Here is a 20,064-nt window from a genome sequence, read left to right on the forward strand (position 1 = left end):
ATATATATATATATATATATATATATATATATATGTGAAAATGCATTTCTAAATCTCTGATATTTATACAGTAGAAGCACGATAAAGTGATAGTATGTTGTCAACTTAGTGTCACAGTCCCATGAAAGGGAAGAATGCTACTGCTATTTAGCCCTAGGAAACACCGTTTTCTGTTGGCCTTGACACATTTCCTGTATCCTTATGGTTTCAAAGGGGAGATAAGCACCTCCACCCAGCAAGGCCAGCATCCAGAGACTAGTTTCAGTCATTGCGCATCATTTATATATATATATATATATATAACAAAGATATTGTATTCTACATGAATAGAAATATAGGAAAAATAGAAGTTGAAAATGCACTGAGAATTTAAAATAGTTTTTATTAAAATATTTGAAGCTTTAACCAGTTTCACAGTTTACACCAACTTTCAAAAGGTTCAAATAGAAAGATGTAAAAGCACCCACTACACTCTCGGGGTGGTTGGCATCCAGCTGTAGTCTGGGTTTATTAATCCAACCCTCATGGGATGCGCACACAGTGTTTTTGTGATCATAAAGTATATTTTGCATGTAGCTTGATAAACCTTGATTATCTAAGTTTGTGAGTGAATATTACTTTTGTTGAAATCAGGCATAATTTTGTCTATTACAGGAAACTCGTAGTCTCCGATTTACTGAAGAACTAAGAAACCTTTTCTCTTTGATGATTGGTTCGTATCGAAAGTATGTGGACCCTTCCAAAGCAGTTGAGATTTTGAAAGAAGGCTTCAGATCTCACATGGGAGTGTCAGATAGTCAACAAGTAAGTTCTTTAATATGTCACGAACTGAGCGTTTAACCTTTCAAGTGTGTGTGTGTGTGTGTGTGTGTCACCACAGGTGTGCATATCTGCACATGTGCAGCTGTGTGTGCTTCATGTAAAGCATTCTTCACTAAGTGATCTGTAACAGGTAGATAACATGGTCTTACCTGCTGTTTGTGATGTCTGTTTGTCCATGTTGGTGTGGGTTGGACAAGAATTATTGAAGCAGCATTTTCTGGCCAGATGACTTTCCTGTTGCCAACCCTTGTTTTCCAAGTAAGGTATTTTAATTACACTGGTCTTCACACATTGAAGCTGCCAAGCTACAAAATGTGTTCTTTACAGGATTAAACAAGACATCACCTTTTACTCAGATGTCATGCTAAGACATGCAGAAATATGCACACACACACACACTTTGGTATGTTACTGACAAGATTGTCTCCAAAAAGTTGAACATTTTAATTTTTGTAATTTAATTTTAATTTGGCTTCCCTCATTCTCTTAGCATAGGTAAGGAAATACAAGTAAAGCAGTTTCACTGTTGTTTCATCTTCTTTGCTATTTTTTAGGACGTTAGCGAGTTCCAAGGCAAGCTTCTTGAATGGCTTGAAGATGCTTTCAGAAACTCACCGTCCACGCTAACAGAATCTTCTGGAAGTTTTTGTAGCAAGTAAGTTTTTTTTTTCTTTTTCTTCTTTCTCTTTAATTTTGTTTTTTTTTTTAACATGAAATGTTTGTTGTAGGTCTTAAGAGAAATGGAATGGGTCAATTAAAAAAATAGAAAAGAAATCAATCCAGGGCTGCTGATCATTTGGAACTGGAAAAGCATTGGACCAGATGCTTTGCAGTATTTGTTCCAGCTGTTAGTGTTCTGAGTTCAAATCCTGCTGTGACTGACTTGGATGATAGATTTAATCTATTACCCTGTCGAACAGCCCTACCTGGCACTTTGGGTACCTTTATTAGAAGCATTTGAGCTAGATCTGCAGTTTGTCAATATCTTCCTTCCTCCCGCCAGTTTTGGAGGCTGTGGATTGTCTTTTGGGGCAGTTTTTTTGTTGTTAAAGACATTGGGGATCCCACCTGGAACCCAGCCTAAACCAAGTGACTCTATTTTCTTACTGGTGTATAGTGTTTTGTTAATGCTATGAATTAGACTTGCTTTGTTTACAAAAATCCCCTTTAAAAATTATTTGCCAATGTTTGAAAGTAATTTATCTGATAAGTATGTCAGTGTTTGTGAATTTGAAACCCTGATACTTGACTATTCTGAGTCTTTTAACTGTACTTGCTACAACTGTATCTGAATCTATTACTAAACTATTGGTTTTTGTTCCCTTGCAGAGATCCAAAAGAACAAACAAACCCTATGATTGAATTATTTTATGGGGGTTACACTGAAATTGGCAATAACAAGGGTATGTTTGCTGGTTTCTTTACACTTGTTGTTATTGTTCATCTTTTTGATTAACCAGTTTGATGTTGTTCCTCAAGTTCAGTTCTGGGAAGGAGGAGGATATGAAGTGGTCAAACATAAGCATTTTAAAGGAAAGGCTTTATGTCATCTATCCTTTTGACCCGTGTGTGTGTGTGTGTGTGTGTGTGTGTTTGATTCTAAGACTGTGCAGTGCAGTCTTTGAGTAGAGCCCTCATTTCCAGCTGTCATATCCCCAAGTGAAGAATGGGAGCATTGAGGTGGTGTCTGTCTGCCTACAACTTTATAAGCACTCAAAACAGTCAGTGAAAGTGTGCTACAAGCTTCCTAGTTATACTCTCTTGCAGTTGACAATTAAGCTTATATGTATGAAGCTGTCGAGCAATGAACTAGAGCTTAACATAACGAGGTTTAGCTAATGAATTGTGCCGTTCTCTCTCCAAAGCTGGGCGTTTAATTAAGCTTCTCTCTATTTCTGTATTAAATTTCAGAGGATGATAATGTATTTTTACAGTTTAATTTAAATGTAAATGGTGTACGTGATGTCCATGAAAGTCTGGAGCAAGAGACCACTGGAGGAAGTCAGCCATGTTCTGAGGAATCACCTACAAAAGAAGTAAGTGAAATTGTTCTGTGTGACGAGAAGGATATCTGGTTGTGGTGGTATTGGCAATGGTGGCAGCATTCTTGTTGTTATTTTCTATGCTGGCATTGGTGAGATGAGACTTGTTAACAGCAATGTTTTCTATGATTGGGTCCCTTTCCTGACACCAACCCTCGTTTTGCTTATTAAGTACCTTACTCCTGCATGTCTTCACCCACTGAACTCCCAAGCTGCTGGTCTGTGAGTGACAGTGTCACTGCTGCTCTGTGAGTGACAGTGTCACTGCTGCTCAAGTGGGGTCAATGTGAAGACGAGGATCTACGCATCTGTAGCTGTACATACATCCTTTATGACATCTGCTTTGCTATGCTTGCATGAATCAGATGAGATTACATCAGAATAGTGTTCTATGGCCTGATACCAGCCTTGACTTGTTCCCAAGCAATGTAATAATTTCTCAGTCTGTTGATTAACAAACAGCCAAGGCATTGTTACATGAAGTACTTTGTTTGCAAAAAATCGCGGTTATGTCAAGAAGCCTGACACATGCCTTTGAGGTGGACTGTGAATGTATGACATCACCTGTATGTCTGTGTGGACAGTGAGGCTTCTGTTTAGTCAGTGAACGCACATGAAGATGAGAAATATGGACTCGCTCCAGGAAACACAACTCTCTCTCTCTCACACCGATCAGTTTTTGCCTAAGGTATTGGTCAACCTGTGTCTGTAGTAAAGGATACCAGTCTACAGTGTCCACACAATTGGACTGAACCCCTGTCTATATGTATGGCAGGATTCTGTACAGTTTCCATCTATTAAATTTCATGCACAAGACATTGATCACCTGGAGACTAGGAAAAGACACTGACTCAAGGTGCCCAGGGAATTACATCTGAAACTGTTTGGTTGCGATGTGAGCATCTCAATACCATGTTGAGAAATTTCTGTCAATATATTTAAATCAAGCAAAGGACAGCTATCTTTCCCCTTAACCCTAGCCTATTTCTTTTTTTGCTTTGTTTTTCATATATTGTAAAAAAAAAAAAAAAAAAACCCTTGTTTTTTGTCTTTTTACAGATTTGGTTCAACAAACTGCCTCCTATCATGACGTTTATGCTAACACGCTATGATTATAACAAACAATTACAACGGTCAGAGAAGCTACACAGCAAGCTAGAGTTTCCACAAGTTCTGTTTATGGATAGGTAAGCTGTGCTTTACTGTGAGATAAGTTGCAACCTTGTTACAGCAGTTCATGTTACCCCTATTAGATAAGCTTTCTGCCATAATCATTCACCAGCTAGACAAGGTCTGTGTCGCATCCACCCCACTAGGCAAGATCTGTCACATTAAACCCGCGAGGCGGGATCTGTGTCGCACCCGCCCCGCGAGGCAGGATCTGTGTCACGCCTGCCCCACGAGGCGGGGTCTCTGTCGCGCCCGCCACAGTGGGCCTGATATATGCTATACTTATTAAACATAATTTGTGTTACCAGAATCTTATAAGATCTCTTCTCGAGCTGCTTGGGTTTCATAGCTGACTGGTTTACATTATGAATATAGGCCAAACAAAGCTGAATTGTTCCATTGACACATTTTGCAATTATGCAAATTTATGAAACCTATTTTATTTGTGCTGACCTGGAAAAATCGTTTTGTTATCTCGATTTCTTACACCATTATAATTGTTTGGGTGGTGAAGTTGTTTACCTTTCTGATTTGTTCAATATTAAGTTTATAGCTAACAGCACATATTCTGCTGCCTCTGACTGTTCCACTTGTACTAGATCAGCAAAGTAGGTGGCTTTAGCATCAACCATTGTGTTCTCTTGGTAAGATGTTCTGCTTCACTAAACCTTTGTTCTAAGTTTAAATGTTTCTGGAGTTGCCTTTGCTATTCATCCACTCATGCTGCCTGCATGGATTCCTGTCACCCTCTGCCGCCACCCTGTTCTATTATTTATATCTAGATCGGAAGCTTTGAGTCCTGATGAATCTTGCATCCGCCGATGGCACAACCCTGAATACCACTTCTGTGGATGTGCTTTAGTTACTCTTGATGAAGCTTGCTGGCCCTGACCCCTGATCTTCTTGGATTCCTCTGTTCAGCTTCAATGTAAAGAAGCATCACTGGCTCCATTGAGCTCTTCTTCTGTCTCTTCACATTCCATCATGCTGCAGTCCCATGACTTCACCATATCCATGGTAGGGTGTCTGAATCGGTACTATTCCTTGTCACAGGGTATGACTGTCACTCCATGAGGTATTTCCAAAATATCTGCATATCCTTTTGCAAGGTTAATAAAATAAATACTGGAGTCAGATTTTGTAATTTTGTGACAAATATTATTAAAGTGGTGAACCAATAGAATCGTTAGTATGTTGAACAAAATGCTTAGCAGCATTTCTTCTGGTTCATATCCTGAGTTCAAATCCTACCATGGTCAGCTATGATTTTTATGCTTTTTGGGGTTGTCAAGTACAAGGAACAATGATGTTAACACTCTCTTCCCAACCCTTTATTTTTCACATCCTTGTGTGTAATCCAAACGTTTATCATTATTTCGTCCCTTAGCTAATACCTAAGAATACAAACTTTTAGTACATTTTTTGGCGATCTCTTTAACAATTTCTTTCACTTGCTTCCTGGGAATGATCTGATTCTCATCATTTAACGTCTATTTTCCGTGCTGGCATGGGTTAGACGGTTTGACTGGAGCTGTTAAAATGGAGAGCTGTACCTGGCTCTAGTCTGTTTTGGCCTAGGTTTTAGGGCTGGATGCCCTTCCTTATGCCAACCACCCCAGAGTGTATACTGTGTGTCTTTTACATGTCCCCGGCACTGGCCATGACCATGGCTTCACTTAGCTTGATGTGTGTTCTCCTGCACAGCAAATCGCTAGAAGTCTTGGTCATGTGAGACTCAACAATTGAAGATCATTTTTCACCACCACATCCTGTCTTCCTGGGTCTACCTCTTCCACAGGTTCCCTCCACAATTTGCAGCTGCCCTCATCCACACACATTCTGTTTTGCATATTTGTGTGTGTGTGTGTGTGTGTGTGTGACTGTATGTGAATGAGATATTAAAGCATGTCTGTATTTATTGCTGTCATTCTAGATATATGCATATCAACAAGACCGAGACGAAAAAGAGACGTGAAGATTCGAAAAAACTCCGTGAACAACTGCAAACCTTGCAAGCAAAATTAGACACGTGAGTTCATCTCTCTCCTCTCTCTCTCTTCAAAAGAAATGAATCGACCCTAGGGTCGATTCATTTGACTAAAAATTCTTGAAGGCGGTGCCCCAGCCTGGTCACAGTCACCTGTCAAAGACACTGCTCTGCTGCTACCCTGAGTAATCAACCGGTCATTGTGAGTCTTTGATTGAACATTTGTGACTCTTTGTGTTCTTGATACTCAAACTTTCTGATGTTATTTTTTCAGCTTTATTAATTATGGGTCTGGAAGGAAGAGGGTCCCTCTGCAAGATGTCTTGCAGTATGCTTTAGAATTTGCTGAGAGTAAGAGAGGCTGTGATGATACTCCTGTTAAAGACAACAGTGGCTTCAACGATGTTGAAATGGTGTCTCCGAAACCATCAACGTCTGGGTAAGTGGTTTGTCATTCTTCAGTAGAAGATTCAATTGATTGGGTTTCATTCAAACAGAATAGATTTTGTGTGTGCAGGGAATATAGCTCTATGAACGTCAAGCGGCAACTCCGCAATTCACTTTCTAACAGTTTTTCTTAATCAATTTTCTAATTTTTATTTTTTCTGTTTTTCACTTATTTTGTTTGTTTTCAAATGAACGTAATTCCTTCCATGTGTTAATTGAGGTAATAGCAGAGAGATGATTAGTTGCCGACAGTCATTGCAGAGTGAAAATTTAGCCTGTATTGGTTTGTTTTCATCTCTTAGGTAGGGCTTTGGAATAAATAACAGATTATGGTTTAGTAACAAATAGCAGATAGATAAAAAGGTGTAGATTAGTGGTCTAGAATAAATAGCTGGGAGATAAGAGTTGTTTGTAGATTAAGTAGGAGATATATAAGAATTGTTTGGTTTAGAATAGTGGCTGGATTAAAGGATCATGTGGTCTAGAAGATAAGATAGATTAAAGTGTTGTTTGATTTAAAATAAATAGGAAATAGATTGGGGCTTTTCAAATAAGTTCTGTTTGATTTAACAGATTTGGCATTGACCTTAGCCAGAAAATCCTCATCATTAAATATAAATATATAGTTGTAATGTTTTGTTTCTTTTTTTTTTTGTTTTTTCTCTTTCCCTGTTGTTCCAGCAGTGTTGGTTCTGAGACCCTAGATCAAGCATCTCCTCATATTAATTCACCTCCAGTCAGTCCTATGTTGACCATCAAAGTACCTAACCCAGCCCCTAAAAATATATCTGACAGTGAGCTTCAAGTTCTGCAGGATTGTCTATGTCGGTGGCGAACTGAAGTAGAGAATGAAGTAAGAGGTGCGTATATGCAAAACTGCTCAGTTTTAATTAGTTCTTTAATTATTTTCACTTAGCACCATAATAATGGCATACTCAGGTTTTTTTTCTCATCTACTTCCCAAACTAGGAAATACTTTTTTATGATAGAGTGATGTAATATCCTCTGTGTGTGTGTGTGTGTGTGTATTAAAGAATAAAAGTGGTTAAGGCTGCAGACTTGTGATCATAGGGTCACAGTTTCAACTCCCAGACCAGGCGTTGTGTTTATTGAGCAAAAGCCCCTAGAGCTCCACAAGGCTCTGGCAGCGGGTGGTGGCCAACCCTGCTGTACTCTTTCACCAAAACTTACTCTCCCTCTTTCTTCCTGTTTCTGTTGTACCTGTATTTGTCACACTGAATCTCCCTGAGAACTACATTAAGGGTACATGTGTCTGTGGAATGCTCAGCCACTTGCATGTTAATTTCATGAGCAGGCTGTTCTGGTCACAGTTACTGTTTATCTAGTGAGAAAAGTTACAAGTTCAAATCTTACTGCAGGCATTGTGTTGTGACAATTGTGGGGCAAAAAACATTACTTACTACTCTGTTTGTCTCAGTTTGCCTGACTGACGGAATGTTCCATCCTAGTGTCCCAGCATTTTTGAGAACCTTATGAAGGCAAGGTATTGGGTGGTAGTGGTAGGGGTTTATAACAGTACCAATGTGCTAATATGTTGTTGTTTGTTTTCTAGAACTGCAAGAAAATATAAGTATTTTGGAGAGCAAAATCAACGAAATGTACAGTGATGCTGGCATGCAGAAGGTATGGCATACTTTGTATTGGGATAAATAAATGTAACAGTAGTAGTAGTAGTAGTAGTAGTAATGGGATTAAATTATGTGGTAATATAGTGTCATAGTATAACTATCTTATCATTTAATGTCCGCTTTCTTTGCTGTCATGGGTTGGACAGTTTGACCGAAAACTTGTGGGTGGATGGGTGGGAGTGGGGCTACACCCGGTTCTGATCTGATTAGGCAAGGTTTCTATGGCTGGATGCCCTTCCTAATGCCGGCCACTTTGAGAGTGTAGTGGGTATTTTTTATGTGCCACCGGCACGAGTGCCATAAACTACATTTTTTAACAGCCTTTGTTAATTACCATGTAATTAATTCTACAATGAGAACATGTGTAGAATTCCTTTAGGTAATAATTAAATTATGTAGTAATTGGAATGATAGCAACATGTGCAGAACTAATTATTGTGGTAAGTACAACTTAGATCTTATCCGTTTTAGTAAGTTCATTTGTAACATATGATGGATTAAATTTACGTGTTAATTACTTTTATAACAACATAATGTGGTAATTATAATTAAAGCAGGATGTAAATTTATGTAATTACATTTATAGCATCATATGTTAAATGAAAGTGCTAATTACTGTCGTAACAACATATGTAGAACTAATTAAGGTATTAATTACAATCATAACACATACAGACTTAATCAATTTATTAACATGGTAATTAGCTTACCCTTTTAACATTTAACCTGGCCTTATCCAGTCCAAATATTCTACATGTTCAAACCAGTGAGATCTGGCCTCTCTCACCTACTCTACAAAGTCATTCTGAAAATGATCACATCATTACTTTCAAAGATACAAGAAAGTGCAAAATTAATTCAAAACAATTTGAATAAATAAGCATTACATTTAACAAAGTAATCTGGGTGCTTAAAAGGTTAATGAATATTTTTCATATAGACTAAGAAATTAGACCTAGACTAAAAAATGTGGGATTGAATCAGGAACTGACTTTTTTTCACATGCTTACACACACATACACACAAAACTCACTTGATGTTTTTTATGTTCTGTTAAAGTATCCCTACCATTTGCATGCTGTCCTTGTCCATGAGGGCCAAACAGCATCTGGTCACTACTGGGCTTACATCTTTGACTTGAAGAAACAGCGCTGGCTGAAGTTTAATGACATAACCGTGAGTGAAGCAACTTGGGAGGAGTTGGAGAAAGAGAGTGTTGGTGGCTACCACAATGCCACGGCTTACTGTCTCATTTACATTGACCAAAACCGAGCTGATATGCAAACAGGTAAATTTTTGTGGATCTTCATTTCTAATTCTTCATTCTCTTCTCACTCTTTTCTTGCATTCAGTAATGGTCAGTTTGTATGTTTGAATAGCAGTGTTTGGAAGGACATCCAGTCACAGACAACATGCCAGAGTTGACACTGGAGCTTGTCGCAGCCCTACAACTTGCTGGATACTGTCAGGCCATTCAACCTATGCCAGCATGGCAAACAGACAGTGAATGGTGGTGAATAATGGCAAAGTTGTTTGTGTGTTTGATAGAATGTCTTGAGGTATTTGATACGGTTCTGGGCATTCTGAATTCAAATCGCACCAGGGAGGTCAACTTTGCTTTTCATCCTTTCAAGGTTGACAAAATGCCAATATAGGGCTGTGGATTGGCAGAAACTGTTCTAGCATTGGTAGGGGATACCTTCTGGCCCTTTGCAATAACTGCAAGGACACCACTGCCAGAATGCACGAGCCTTGCCTTTGTTATTACTTGATAGGTGAGGGAAAGGGGTAACTGGGGGTCTTTCACTGAAAAAAACTTTGAAAACTTTGCCTGGGCCTTGTAGGGGCCTTTTTCAAGAGTGTAGCCATCATCTTGTAAGGCATATAATGACCAAAATGGAGAGGAGTACACACACACTTCTAAAGTAATTCATTTTACCACTATCTGTTCTTTTCTATGAAGTAGAAAAGGCATCCATTCTTGGCAATGAAACCAAATGACTCGTGGAAGCATCAGTCTGTAGGAGCAACAGCTCCCAATAAGAAATGACTTGAACTGTGACAAACCCTCTAACCCCTGCTGGCCTGGAAAGCAGATGTAAAATGCTTCTGCTGACTTATATGTTCACTATTCTTATCAACTTAAACTCTGAGTAGCCACTGTACTCCATTTACTGACATGGTAATTATTTCCATAAGTCTTTGGCATCATTGAGTGAAAGTAGCTGATATAAATCTCTCCAACTTCAGTTTTAGCTCTACCCTGGTTCTGTTTCTGAGTCGTAACTCCAAGGTCGTCCCAAAGAATTTTCTCTCGTTATCTAACTTCCTGGTTACACTAAACTGCTCCATATTTGTTCTGTCATCTCTGCACCTTTGTCTCTTCTCAGTTAACGAGGACATGGCATCACCAATCTCACAGTTACCACCCTATCTCCAGCAGCTTGTTACTGAGGACAACCGAAAGTTTATGAAAGAAATTGAAGACTGGGACCGAGAGCAAATGAAGAAGATTGCCGCCTCGGCAGCAGCGGCAGCCTCTGCTGTCGGGGATCAAGATATCAATCCAGTTTCAAAAAGTAAAAATAGTGAGCATTATAGCCTTGTGTTGAATCGGATTGTAGCCTTGTGTTGACTTGTGTTGAATTATGTTTAAATTGAATTTGAAATGTCTTCTCTTTCTAGCACATTTAAAATGTAGAGGGGGGAAAAGTAGATGGGTCGACTACCATGTGGACATTGTAAGCATGGGGGTGAAATCGGCAGACTGTGGGGTGGATAAATAGACGGACTTATTGAGACAAGCAGATGATTATGTGGACAGGTGTTTGGTTGATTTGTACATGGGTTGTTGCGTGTGTGGGTGGGGGAGCAGGCTGTTGCAAGTGCAGGTGAGTAGAGTGGCAGGATGCATGTGTGGGCAGGGACAGAGGCCGTTGTGTGGATGTAGAGGCACTTATGTATGTAGTCAATTGGACAAACTTTTTGGATGACAGACACTGGTATGTAAACAGGTAGTGTTAAGTATTGTTTTCTCTTTGAAAAGAAGGTTTACAGTGGATCTAGTTTGTAATGTTAATGATGCTTCATGGTGGTACACTAACACAGCTAACACCTGAGGTCCATCTACTTTTGTTAGGATTGAGACAATTTTTTTTTACATGTTCTGATGTAAATCTATTTTGTCTGTCAGGTCAGAATGTAAGTACCCAAACACAACAGCAACAACAGCAACCACAACAACAGCCACCACCGCCACAACCACCAGTACAAAGCCAGATGCAGTCTTTTGCCAAAAGAACGTCTCCGTTATCTGAAGTTCATGCTCAGTTGTCATTTCAACACACAATCAAAGCTCTTACTGCTGCTATGGAGGGAGAGGTGTTTGTAAAGAAAGGTGCTAATGCTGCCCTGAATGAGGTAATCCTCTCCTGTCACTCATTCCTCATCTACTTACAACTATTGTGTTTGTTAACCCCTTTCACAGACCCCCACCCCCGCCGTCTAGCAAGCAGTGTTACTACTGTTGTATGTCTCGCTATTAAAACTGTAAACCCAGTGGTCAGTTTATTAATCCTCTTATAGTTATAGCTTCCATATGTCTCTATCTGGCAATGTTACAGCCTTATCTGTCTTGTATAAAGAAGAGCGGTTTAGTTTGCTTGAAGCATTGTAGTGCAGTAGTAGAATAATGAACGAAATGAGAAATAAAGAAAGCTTCTAACAATACAGAAAGTGTAAATAGAAAGTTGTTGACAGCCATCGACCACCTTTGCCGACGACTTCTACAGGAACATACACCACCAACGCCATAGTGTGTGGACTGAATTCCCTCTTTATAAGGCTGTTGGTATATATAAGTCCTTGTTAGGTAATGGCTTTTAATTTGGATGGTTAAAGTTGTGATGTCACCTTGGTGTAGTCATTAGCATAACTATGGGATTTACCACAGATACAAGGATTGATTTTTGCAGCAAATGTTACAACTTTTTTCCCCCATCTTTCTTTTTGATGCATCCTGTAGAATGGTAGTAATATGGGGGAGGGGGCTGAATTTGGGAGAATATGCAAAACCTTGTGGGGTGGGGAGGAAGCAATCACATGGCTGGATATGTAACGTCTACATTTATGAGCAATGGAGCTGAGAGAAAACAGGCAGTTTGGAGGTATCAGCTACTGTGTGTGTGCCAGAGCAAAGACTGCATAAGTATAGTGATGTGATGAGTTTGAAGAATGGTAGGTGGATGAAGAAGTGTCAAATGATGCGGATGGTTCGAAGTAGCCAGAAGAAGAACAGAGAAAAGGTGGATAGATGCTTGGCTTCATAAAGGAGATGATGAAGGACTGTGATAAGGTGGAAAATGATGTTGGAAATGGACCAATTCAAATCATGCCAGCTCTAAAAAGCTGCCAATGATCATATATTTATTTAGATCTGTCTTTACTGCAAATCCTATTGTCAGTGTAGGAACCCTATCACAAGTATTCCTGTTAATCCAGTAATAACCCTTATTATATATATATAATTACTCTTCCTCTAAACTTAGTCAATATGTCTGTTGGCTATAATGAAACGGTTACTTTTAAGTAATACATAATAGCACTTTCCATAGTTTTCTTCCCCATATCTGAAGACTTGGACGATGTTAAGTTTGTCACAGGACATCTTGTTTGTCTTTGGTAACTTTTGTTAAAATACCTGTCAACCTAGCTGACACCAGCTACATTTAATGACTTTAAATAATGTTGCTAGTAACTTGAAGAACAGCACATGTTCCCCAATGCCAACATCTTTGATGCTGTTTTCAACCTTTCCATTGTTCACCTCGATATAAATTGTATTTGTTTCTTTTATGTAGGCTATTGACAAAGAACTTGAAAGATTAAAATCTCTTGCGAAGACTGTCCATGATGATGTTTTACCCCGTCAGGACCCACGCCTTGACCATATTCTGGTCTACCTCTTCGATAACAATGCAAATTATAATGTGATAAAACGAGTGTTATTGGAACAGTTTTCTAATCTTTCAATCTTGGATCGAGATCCTCGGTGAGTCTTGTTTTTTGGTAGATTTATCTATGTGGTGTGATTTTGATGTACTTGACTCAATAGGTCTCCTCAAGCATGGCATGTCACCCTATAATCCAAGGTACTTTTGTAGACAAAATGCTTTTCGGGTGTTCCAGCATTTTATGTTGTGTGTTCAGATCTTTATCTTCCTGGGGTCAATAAAATAATCAGTTGAATACTGTAGATTGATTTAATCACTTAATGTTAGTTATTTCCCCTGTTTATTCAAGGAAGAGGCTCAGGCTGAGAGTCCCTTAGTGGCAGATGGATGAGAGTGTTGACCCCAATGATCCTATTGTTCTTTCAAGAAATAAACACACACACGCCAAGTATAAGCTGTGAAATGATCAAAACAATGCCATACATTGTTGCTAATTGTTTCTGTTTGTTTGTCAGAGCCAAGAAAATCCGACAAGAAGCATTCAAATGTGAAGAAGAAATTCAACAACAAATGGGCAAACATGGGAGCAGAGAATATATGGTAAATTGATTGATTGATTATTAAGGATGGAAGAAACTAGAGTGACTGTGTTATTGTGTGCTAGTTCTTATATTGAATACACATCCAGCCAGTTCGGTTATGGAGGATGTTGATGATATATAGAAGAGAAACTCTATTGGGACATAAATACTTATTTTTAGGGATTAGCAAATTTATTGAATTAAATAAATTCCCAGTATATGACTGCTATCTATTTTCTCACTGAATGAGAAAACAGCTCTCTGTCCATGTCTAAAAATAAAAAAGCAAAAAAAAAAACAGATTATCTTGTGCAGTTGTTTATTATCCATATTTTCTTATGATACCCCATCCAACACCCCCCCTTTTTTTTTTAGATATTTGCATGGAGTAGTACCCCACCCATGTTAAATTTTTAGGAAAATTACCAAAGAGTAGGAGATGACTTACATAACAGAATTGTATGAACCTCGACACATTATTATTATTAGTTTCTGTTCAAATTGGGCCTTATTCGTACATTAATCCCAACAAATTTGTTTTTGTATATAAAATGTCTTTTAGTAAGTTAGAATATTTTATTCCTAAGAAATATCACATGACTACCAAACGTCCAGTGATCACCTTAGACTTCGACACGTCTAGAAGCTGGTGTTACTGCTCAGATTAAGGATCAGTAATTTAGATTAATGACTAGCTGCCTTCAGTTACTTGAGCATGGATTACACCAACTTTCTGTTAAGCATTGATTATCTCCCTTTTTACCATTTTCACACAACGTGGAATGACTGGTAATATTTTAAGGAATCTTATGATACCAATCAAAGGCACAATTAGTATTGGTATCTTTTCTCTTTTTGCTTCAACTCCACACTTAACACAGTGTATTGAGTACATTGTATTGTGACACTTGCACTAGAGGGGAGAGTGTTATTGACTGATAACTAATAGCTAAGTAGGGTTGTAGATATTCTCTTTCTTCTAAACCATTGTTAGACATTCTTAAAGAAGCTATTCTCTGTGCTTGTCATGGTTTCTGTTCTGTTTTACAGGTATGGCATCAACGCTATCATCAATTCCGCTGTGTTGTACATAACTTCATTAAAGGTGTCAAATTGTATCACGAAAATACGTAAGCCACTCTCTCCTCATTTACTTCTGTTTGTTCAACATCCATTGTTCCATTCCATCATACAATGAATGAATGATGTTATTGAGACCCTTTTTAATTTTTAAGGCTGGATGCACTTCCTGTCCTTAATCCTTATTTGTTTTCTTTCCACTTGATTTTCAAGCACTAAGCAAAACAGGATGGTTTGCTAATGTCAACATAAGTTGTTTTTTTTTTTTTCTTTGCTCAAATGATTTCATATGAAGATGCAAGTCTGGTGCCACATAAAAAAAAAAAGCATCTATGCACTCTGTAAAGTGGTTGACATTAAAAAGCACATCCAACTATAGAGACCATGCCAAGAGAGCCTAGTATGGTTTCCAGCCTTACCAGCTCTTGTCAAGCCATCCATCCTTTGCCATCATGGATGATGATGAGGAGGCTGTGTTAAATCCATCATTTGTGTGTATTTGTAATCTGCAGCGGGTGTTGTTTCAAACAGTCAGGTACCCAACCTAAATATACATAACTATTTGACTTTCCACTTTCTGGCAGCAGAGCAAAATGGGGTAGATTCAGTTTCACAATTTTTGCCAAATATATTATTATTAATGCAGTGAGCTGGCTGAATTGTGAGCACACTGGTCAAAATCCTTATGTTCTGAGTTCAAATTCTGCTGAGGTCAATTTTGCCTTTTGTCTTTTTGGGGTTCAATAACAAACTACCAGTTGAATACTGAAGTCAAAGTAATAGACTATCCCTCACCCCCCAGAATTTCAGGCCTTGTGCTAATATTTGAAACCACTGTTATTATTAGGGTGGTTATTATTATGCTGGTGGGGGTTAGTGTAATTGGCTATCCCTGCTTCCAAAATTTGGGGCTATGTCCCCATATAAGGAAGTTGTATTAGCAGAATCCTTAGCATATCAAAAGAGATCCTGCTAACCATTCCTTCTGGCTCCTTAGGTTTGTAGTTCAAATCCTGCCACGACTAACTTTTCATCCTTTGAAGCTTGATAAAGTACCAGACAAGTACTGGAATCTGTATATTTCACTTCTCCTTACTCTTAAAATCGCTGATTTGATATCGAAATTTAAAAGAATTGTCATCATTATTTCTGTCGTCATCATTATTATTATTGTTGTTGTCTTTCAGTTTTCAGTCAGCGTTAAACTTCCTACGAAATGCTTACCTTCTAAATAAACATTTGCATAAGTTGTCACCTGATGGAGTGAAAGGCTTGAATGATGACCTATTGAAGTGTTACAGGAGAAAATGCTTATTGGTAAGTATCTCTGTGTTGTTGTTGGGTTTTACAGATCTGTATTTTTGTCTTTTGTAACACTTTGAGGGCGAAAGAGAGAGAGAGCTGCACCAGCTCTCAGCTTGTATTCAATTTAAGTAGACTGGAGTAAAATGAAGTACTTTGATCAAAGGCACAATGTGCAGTCTAGGAATGGGGGCCAACACCCTGACCACTAGGCTGCTTCACTTGTTACAAAGGGCTGTGATTTAACAAAAGTAATCGCTTATATATTGAGTTATTTCCCCTTACATTAACATTACTTCCAACAGACTCACAGTTGAGCATCCTTGGCATTTTTAATAAAATACTTCTCCCTCCAGGTTTAATTTATTGAGATGCTGTATGAGTTTCTATCTTCATTACACTACATTATTGTTTCAGCAGCTTAATCTAATACATGAATTTATTTTTCTGCTATCATGGGGTGGACAAGGACTTACTGGTTCTTCTTCACAAACTTTCATGTGATGGTGCAGAATGTAAACATTCACACGACCTGGTTGCATGCAAATATGTGTGTGTGTGTGTTAGTCACACACACACACGCACACGCACGCGCACGCGCACGCACACGCACACGTGAAGGCATGTGACCTAGTGTTAGGATTGTTGCATTCAATCACAAGGTCATGGTTTCGATTCTCAGATCAGCTGTAAGTTGTGTTCTTGAGTAAAACACTTCATTTCACCTGTGCCCCTGTCCACTCAGCTGTAAGTGGGTGGCTCTGCAGCAGACTTGTCTTCTGGTCAGGGGTGAGTGTCGGCCTGCTCACCTAGCCAGCAGGGTGGGGCATCATTTGAAGGCTAAAACAATGCCAGGCACTTTGTGGCCAGAGGTGTATAACAACATCTGATAATTTGATCGTTCACACGACATCAATGTCTATGAACAGGTGTCCATTCAGTCTGTCCGCCAATTCCACTAGGAAGGCATTGGCTAATTCATGGCTATAGAAGACACTTGGCCACCTTCTCATACCCTGAGATGGAACTCAAAACCTGTTACAAAGTGAATTTGCATCCACACACCCATTTCTGCCTCTTATGTAATTAGATGATCTTTAATAATTTAGAACATCACAATTCTGACCTACATCTTATTGAATATTAATTTTAACCCTTTAGCATTTAAACCACCCATATCTGGTTCAAATATTGTTTTATGTGAAAACTACTGAGATCCAGCCTCTCATGCTAACCCTACAATTTCGTTCTAGAAACAAGCAGTTGCATAAATGAAGTCTTTGAGTGCCACATGAAAAGCTGCCAGTACACCCTGTAAAGTAGTTGGTGTTAAGAAGGGCATCCAACTGTGGAAGCCATACCAAAACAGACAAATTGGAGCCTGGTTCAGCTCTCCAGCCTTGCCAGCATGGAAAATAGACATGTAACGATGGTGATACATTTGACTTGAGTAATCTGAATGCTAAAGGGTTAATTGAAATGAATTGTTTTTTGTTGTCTTTCTAGAATTTGAATGTGGAGACGGCCAAGAAATTTGAAGAAGAGAAAGACGTTACAGAAACTCTAAAACTGATGCACCATGACATCTTGTCCAGTATTTCAGAGTTTTCTGACAATGAGGATACTGATGATGCTAAAGCGATAGATTCCATTAGAAACCAGTGGTGTACAGTGGTGGGCAAGGATTTTGATAGTAAGCTCTCATTTCTTTCTCTAATCACTGTGTGAACAAAGCCAACAGTTTGTCTTGTGTAAATTTCTATCCCACATTGTATTAAGAGGAGGGTTACAGTTTCTTTTGACCCAAATTCTTTTTCTTTTTCTGTTGTGTTTTTTACACTGATGGGTTTGGGCAGAGTGAATGGTAGCAGTGGGAATCCTCCTGTGCACTAGGGACATGGTGGGTGGGGAGTAGGGGGAGTGACAGATATATCTGTGCAGTAGTTTTAGGCCTTGTTTTCTACACATTTTCAAAGGCACGAAATCTGCAACTGCAACATGGACAATGACATCACTGCTTGGAACCTTTTCATTGCAAAATAAAAAAAAAAATCATTGTTATTCCAGTAATAATGTTAGATATCTAGCAAAAATAGAATTAGTCTTTTCTGCAAGTCCTGTTGCCTCAATAAACTTGAGACATATCTCAACGAAAAATCGTTTCATACATGACATTCCTCAATGAAAGGCACAGGCATGATTGTGTGGTCAGAAGCTTGCTTCCCAATCACATGGTCTCACTGCATGACACCTTGGGCAAGTGTCTTCTACAAGCCTCAGGCTGACCATAGACTTGTGAGTGGGTTCGGTAGACGGAAACTCAAAGAAGCCTGTTTTATGTGTGTCTTTGTGTCTGTCTGTGTCCACACGTATCAGGCTTTAAAAACAAAAATATGTGCTGGGGTTGATTTATTCGACTAAATATTCTCGAATGTGGTGCCCCAGCATGGCCAGTCTTATGCTTGAAACAATAAAAAAAAGTATAAAAAGAAAGATACATTGGTGTCTACAACTGTTTTGCATGGTTAAGGGTAATAAAATTCTGAGTGGAAATCTTGTTTTTGCCATTAAAGGTTGAAAAGAGGCATTTGTGTGTTTTTTTTTTCTTTTTAAGAGCAAATACACATACTCACACAAGAATGCTCACTCATGCACACGTACACATGCACATTCACTCACACACATACACACCACTCACTTTTGTGTATATATGTATATATATTTACCTTTTGTTCATTTCAGGCTACAAAAGTGAAAAACTGCAGGATTTCTTCTCCAAACTGTTTGAACCCTCAACGGCCCAAAGATCTGTCTCTGAGCTTGGTTCCACTCCACCATCGGAACTGCAGAATCTGGCCAACAACTACCAGCATGTCATCAGCCTCTGTGAAAAACATGGATTTCTTCGTAATTTATCGGATAATGACGGAAGCAGGAGCAAAATCTTTGATGACGAATACAATGTTGATGACAACGATGACCACCACAACAGTGGCATTGGTATAGGTGGGGGTGGTATTGGCGGTAGTGATGATGACGACGATGATGTTGGACTTGCTGTGGATGAGGACGATGTGCAGGATGAGGGAATTGAAACCATATCTTCAGAAACCTGAGCCTTGAGAGAGAGAGAGAGAAAGAGGGAGAATGGAAGCTAGAGAGGGGAGGAGGTGAGAGAGAGAGAGAGAGAGAGAGAGAGAAGAAAAAAAGACAAAACCCTAACACACACACACACACACACACACACACACTGAAGCTTATGCAGCCATATAATGAGTTCCCTAATTAAAGAATAGGGACCCATCATCTGTTTTAGTCATGCAGCTAGCACTTCCAGCTGGTTCACAGCTCACTTGTGCCTCCTCCCCCCACTCCACTTCTCTGAGTCTTTCTACCGCCCTTCCTCCTCCACCCCTCCTCTTTACTCTTCCTTTTTCTGTTATCGGTTCAGTTACCAGTTTTTTGTTGGTTTTTTTTTTTCATATATATACATATAAGAATGTGTTGATGATGATGATGGTTGCGGTGACAGTACGTTGTGCAGACACCAGGCCCGAGAGAGAGAGAGAGAGAGAGAGAGAGAGCAAGAGTGACAGACAGAGATTGATTATGTATTCTGGGGCAGGGAAAATGAGATTTTGTGATAGTCATGCCTTTCTTCAACACACTAGTGACAAACTCTTCCTGCCTTCCTTCCTTCCTTCCTTCCTGCCTTCCTTATAAAAAACCCAAAAAACACAAAAGGATGTGATGGAAATCCAAATATAATGTCAGGTTGTGTTGCTTGCAGAGTTATCAGTGACCACCACCTTAGAGAAGGTGCTGTATCAGCTGTCAGTGTTGAATAGTTAAGTAATTATTAAAAACACACGGAAGGAATTACATAGTAATTAATAGGTTTGTTAGTGGCAGCAATCAGATCCCCCTCCCCCAAACTCCCTATTTTTAAAAAAGCAAATTTTTAAACCTCTTTTTAACATATTTCATCTTCGTTCAGTTTTTTCTTCTTTTCTCCCTCATTCCTTTTTCTTT

General features: G+C 38.9%; 1 protein-coding gene across 6 annotated transcripts in view; it reads left to right on the plus strand.

Annotated features, from left to right (window-relative positions):
• The window catches only part of LOC106881227 (ubiquitin carboxyl-terminal hydrolase 25), a 35,466-nt gene extending 16,242 nt beyond the window's left edge, over positions 1 to 19,224 (plus strand). For 4 of the 6 annotated variants that reach the window (XM_014931530.2, XM_014931532.2, XM_014931535.2 and 1 more), the window contains 18 exons: positions 655 to 804; positions 1,377 to 1,477; positions 2,152 to 2,225; positions 2,734 to 2,858; positions 3,924 to 4,051; positions 5,968 to 6,063; positions 6,296 to 6,460; positions 7,150 to 7,328; positions 8,042 to 8,112; positions 9,177 to 9,405; positions 10,508 to 10,705; positions 11,311 to 11,537; positions 12,977 to 13,167; positions 13,585 to 13,669; positions 14,701 to 14,780; positions 15,918 to 16,047; positions 17,539 to 17,725; positions 18,775 to 19,224. In XM_014931530.2, coding sequence (XP_014787016.1) covers positions 655 to 804; positions 1,377 to 1,477; positions 2,152 to 2,225; positions 2,734 to 2,858; positions 3,924 to 4,051; positions 5,968 to 6,063; positions 6,296 to 6,460; positions 7,150 to 7,328; positions 8,042 to 8,112; positions 9,177 to 9,405; positions 10,508 to 10,705; positions 11,311 to 11,537; positions 12,977 to 13,167; positions 13,585 to 13,669; positions 14,701 to 14,780; positions 15,918 to 16,047; positions 17,539 to 17,725; positions 18,775 to 19,148 — 2,790 coding nt within the window. In that variant the 3' untranslated portion in view covers positions 19,149 to 19,224. The remainder of the gene's footprint in view (positions 1 to 654; positions 805 to 1,376; positions 1,478 to 2,151; positions 2,226 to 2,733; positions 2,859 to 3,923; positions 4,052 to 5,967; positions 6,064 to 6,295; positions 6,461 to 7,149; positions 7,329 to 8,041; positions 8,113 to 9,176; positions 9,406 to 10,507; positions 10,706 to 11,310; positions 11,538 to 12,976; positions 13,168 to 13,584; positions 13,670 to 14,700; positions 14,781 to 15,917; positions 16,048 to 17,538; positions 17,726 to 18,774) is intronic. The other 2 variants (XM_014931533.2, XM_014931531.2) reach the window with 2 other exon arrangements.
• The last annotated feature ends 840 nt before the right edge of the window (positions 19,225 to 20,064 follow it).

The sequence above is a fragment of the Octopus bimaculoides genome, chromosome 20, assembly GCF_001194135.2.
Source record: "Octopus bimaculoides isolate UCB-OBI-ISO-001 chromosome 20, ASM119413v2, whole genome shotgun sequence".
NCBI classification, from domain to species: domain Eukaryota; kingdom Metazoa; phylum Mollusca; class Cephalopoda; order Octopoda; family Octopodidae; genus Octopus; species Octopus bimaculoides.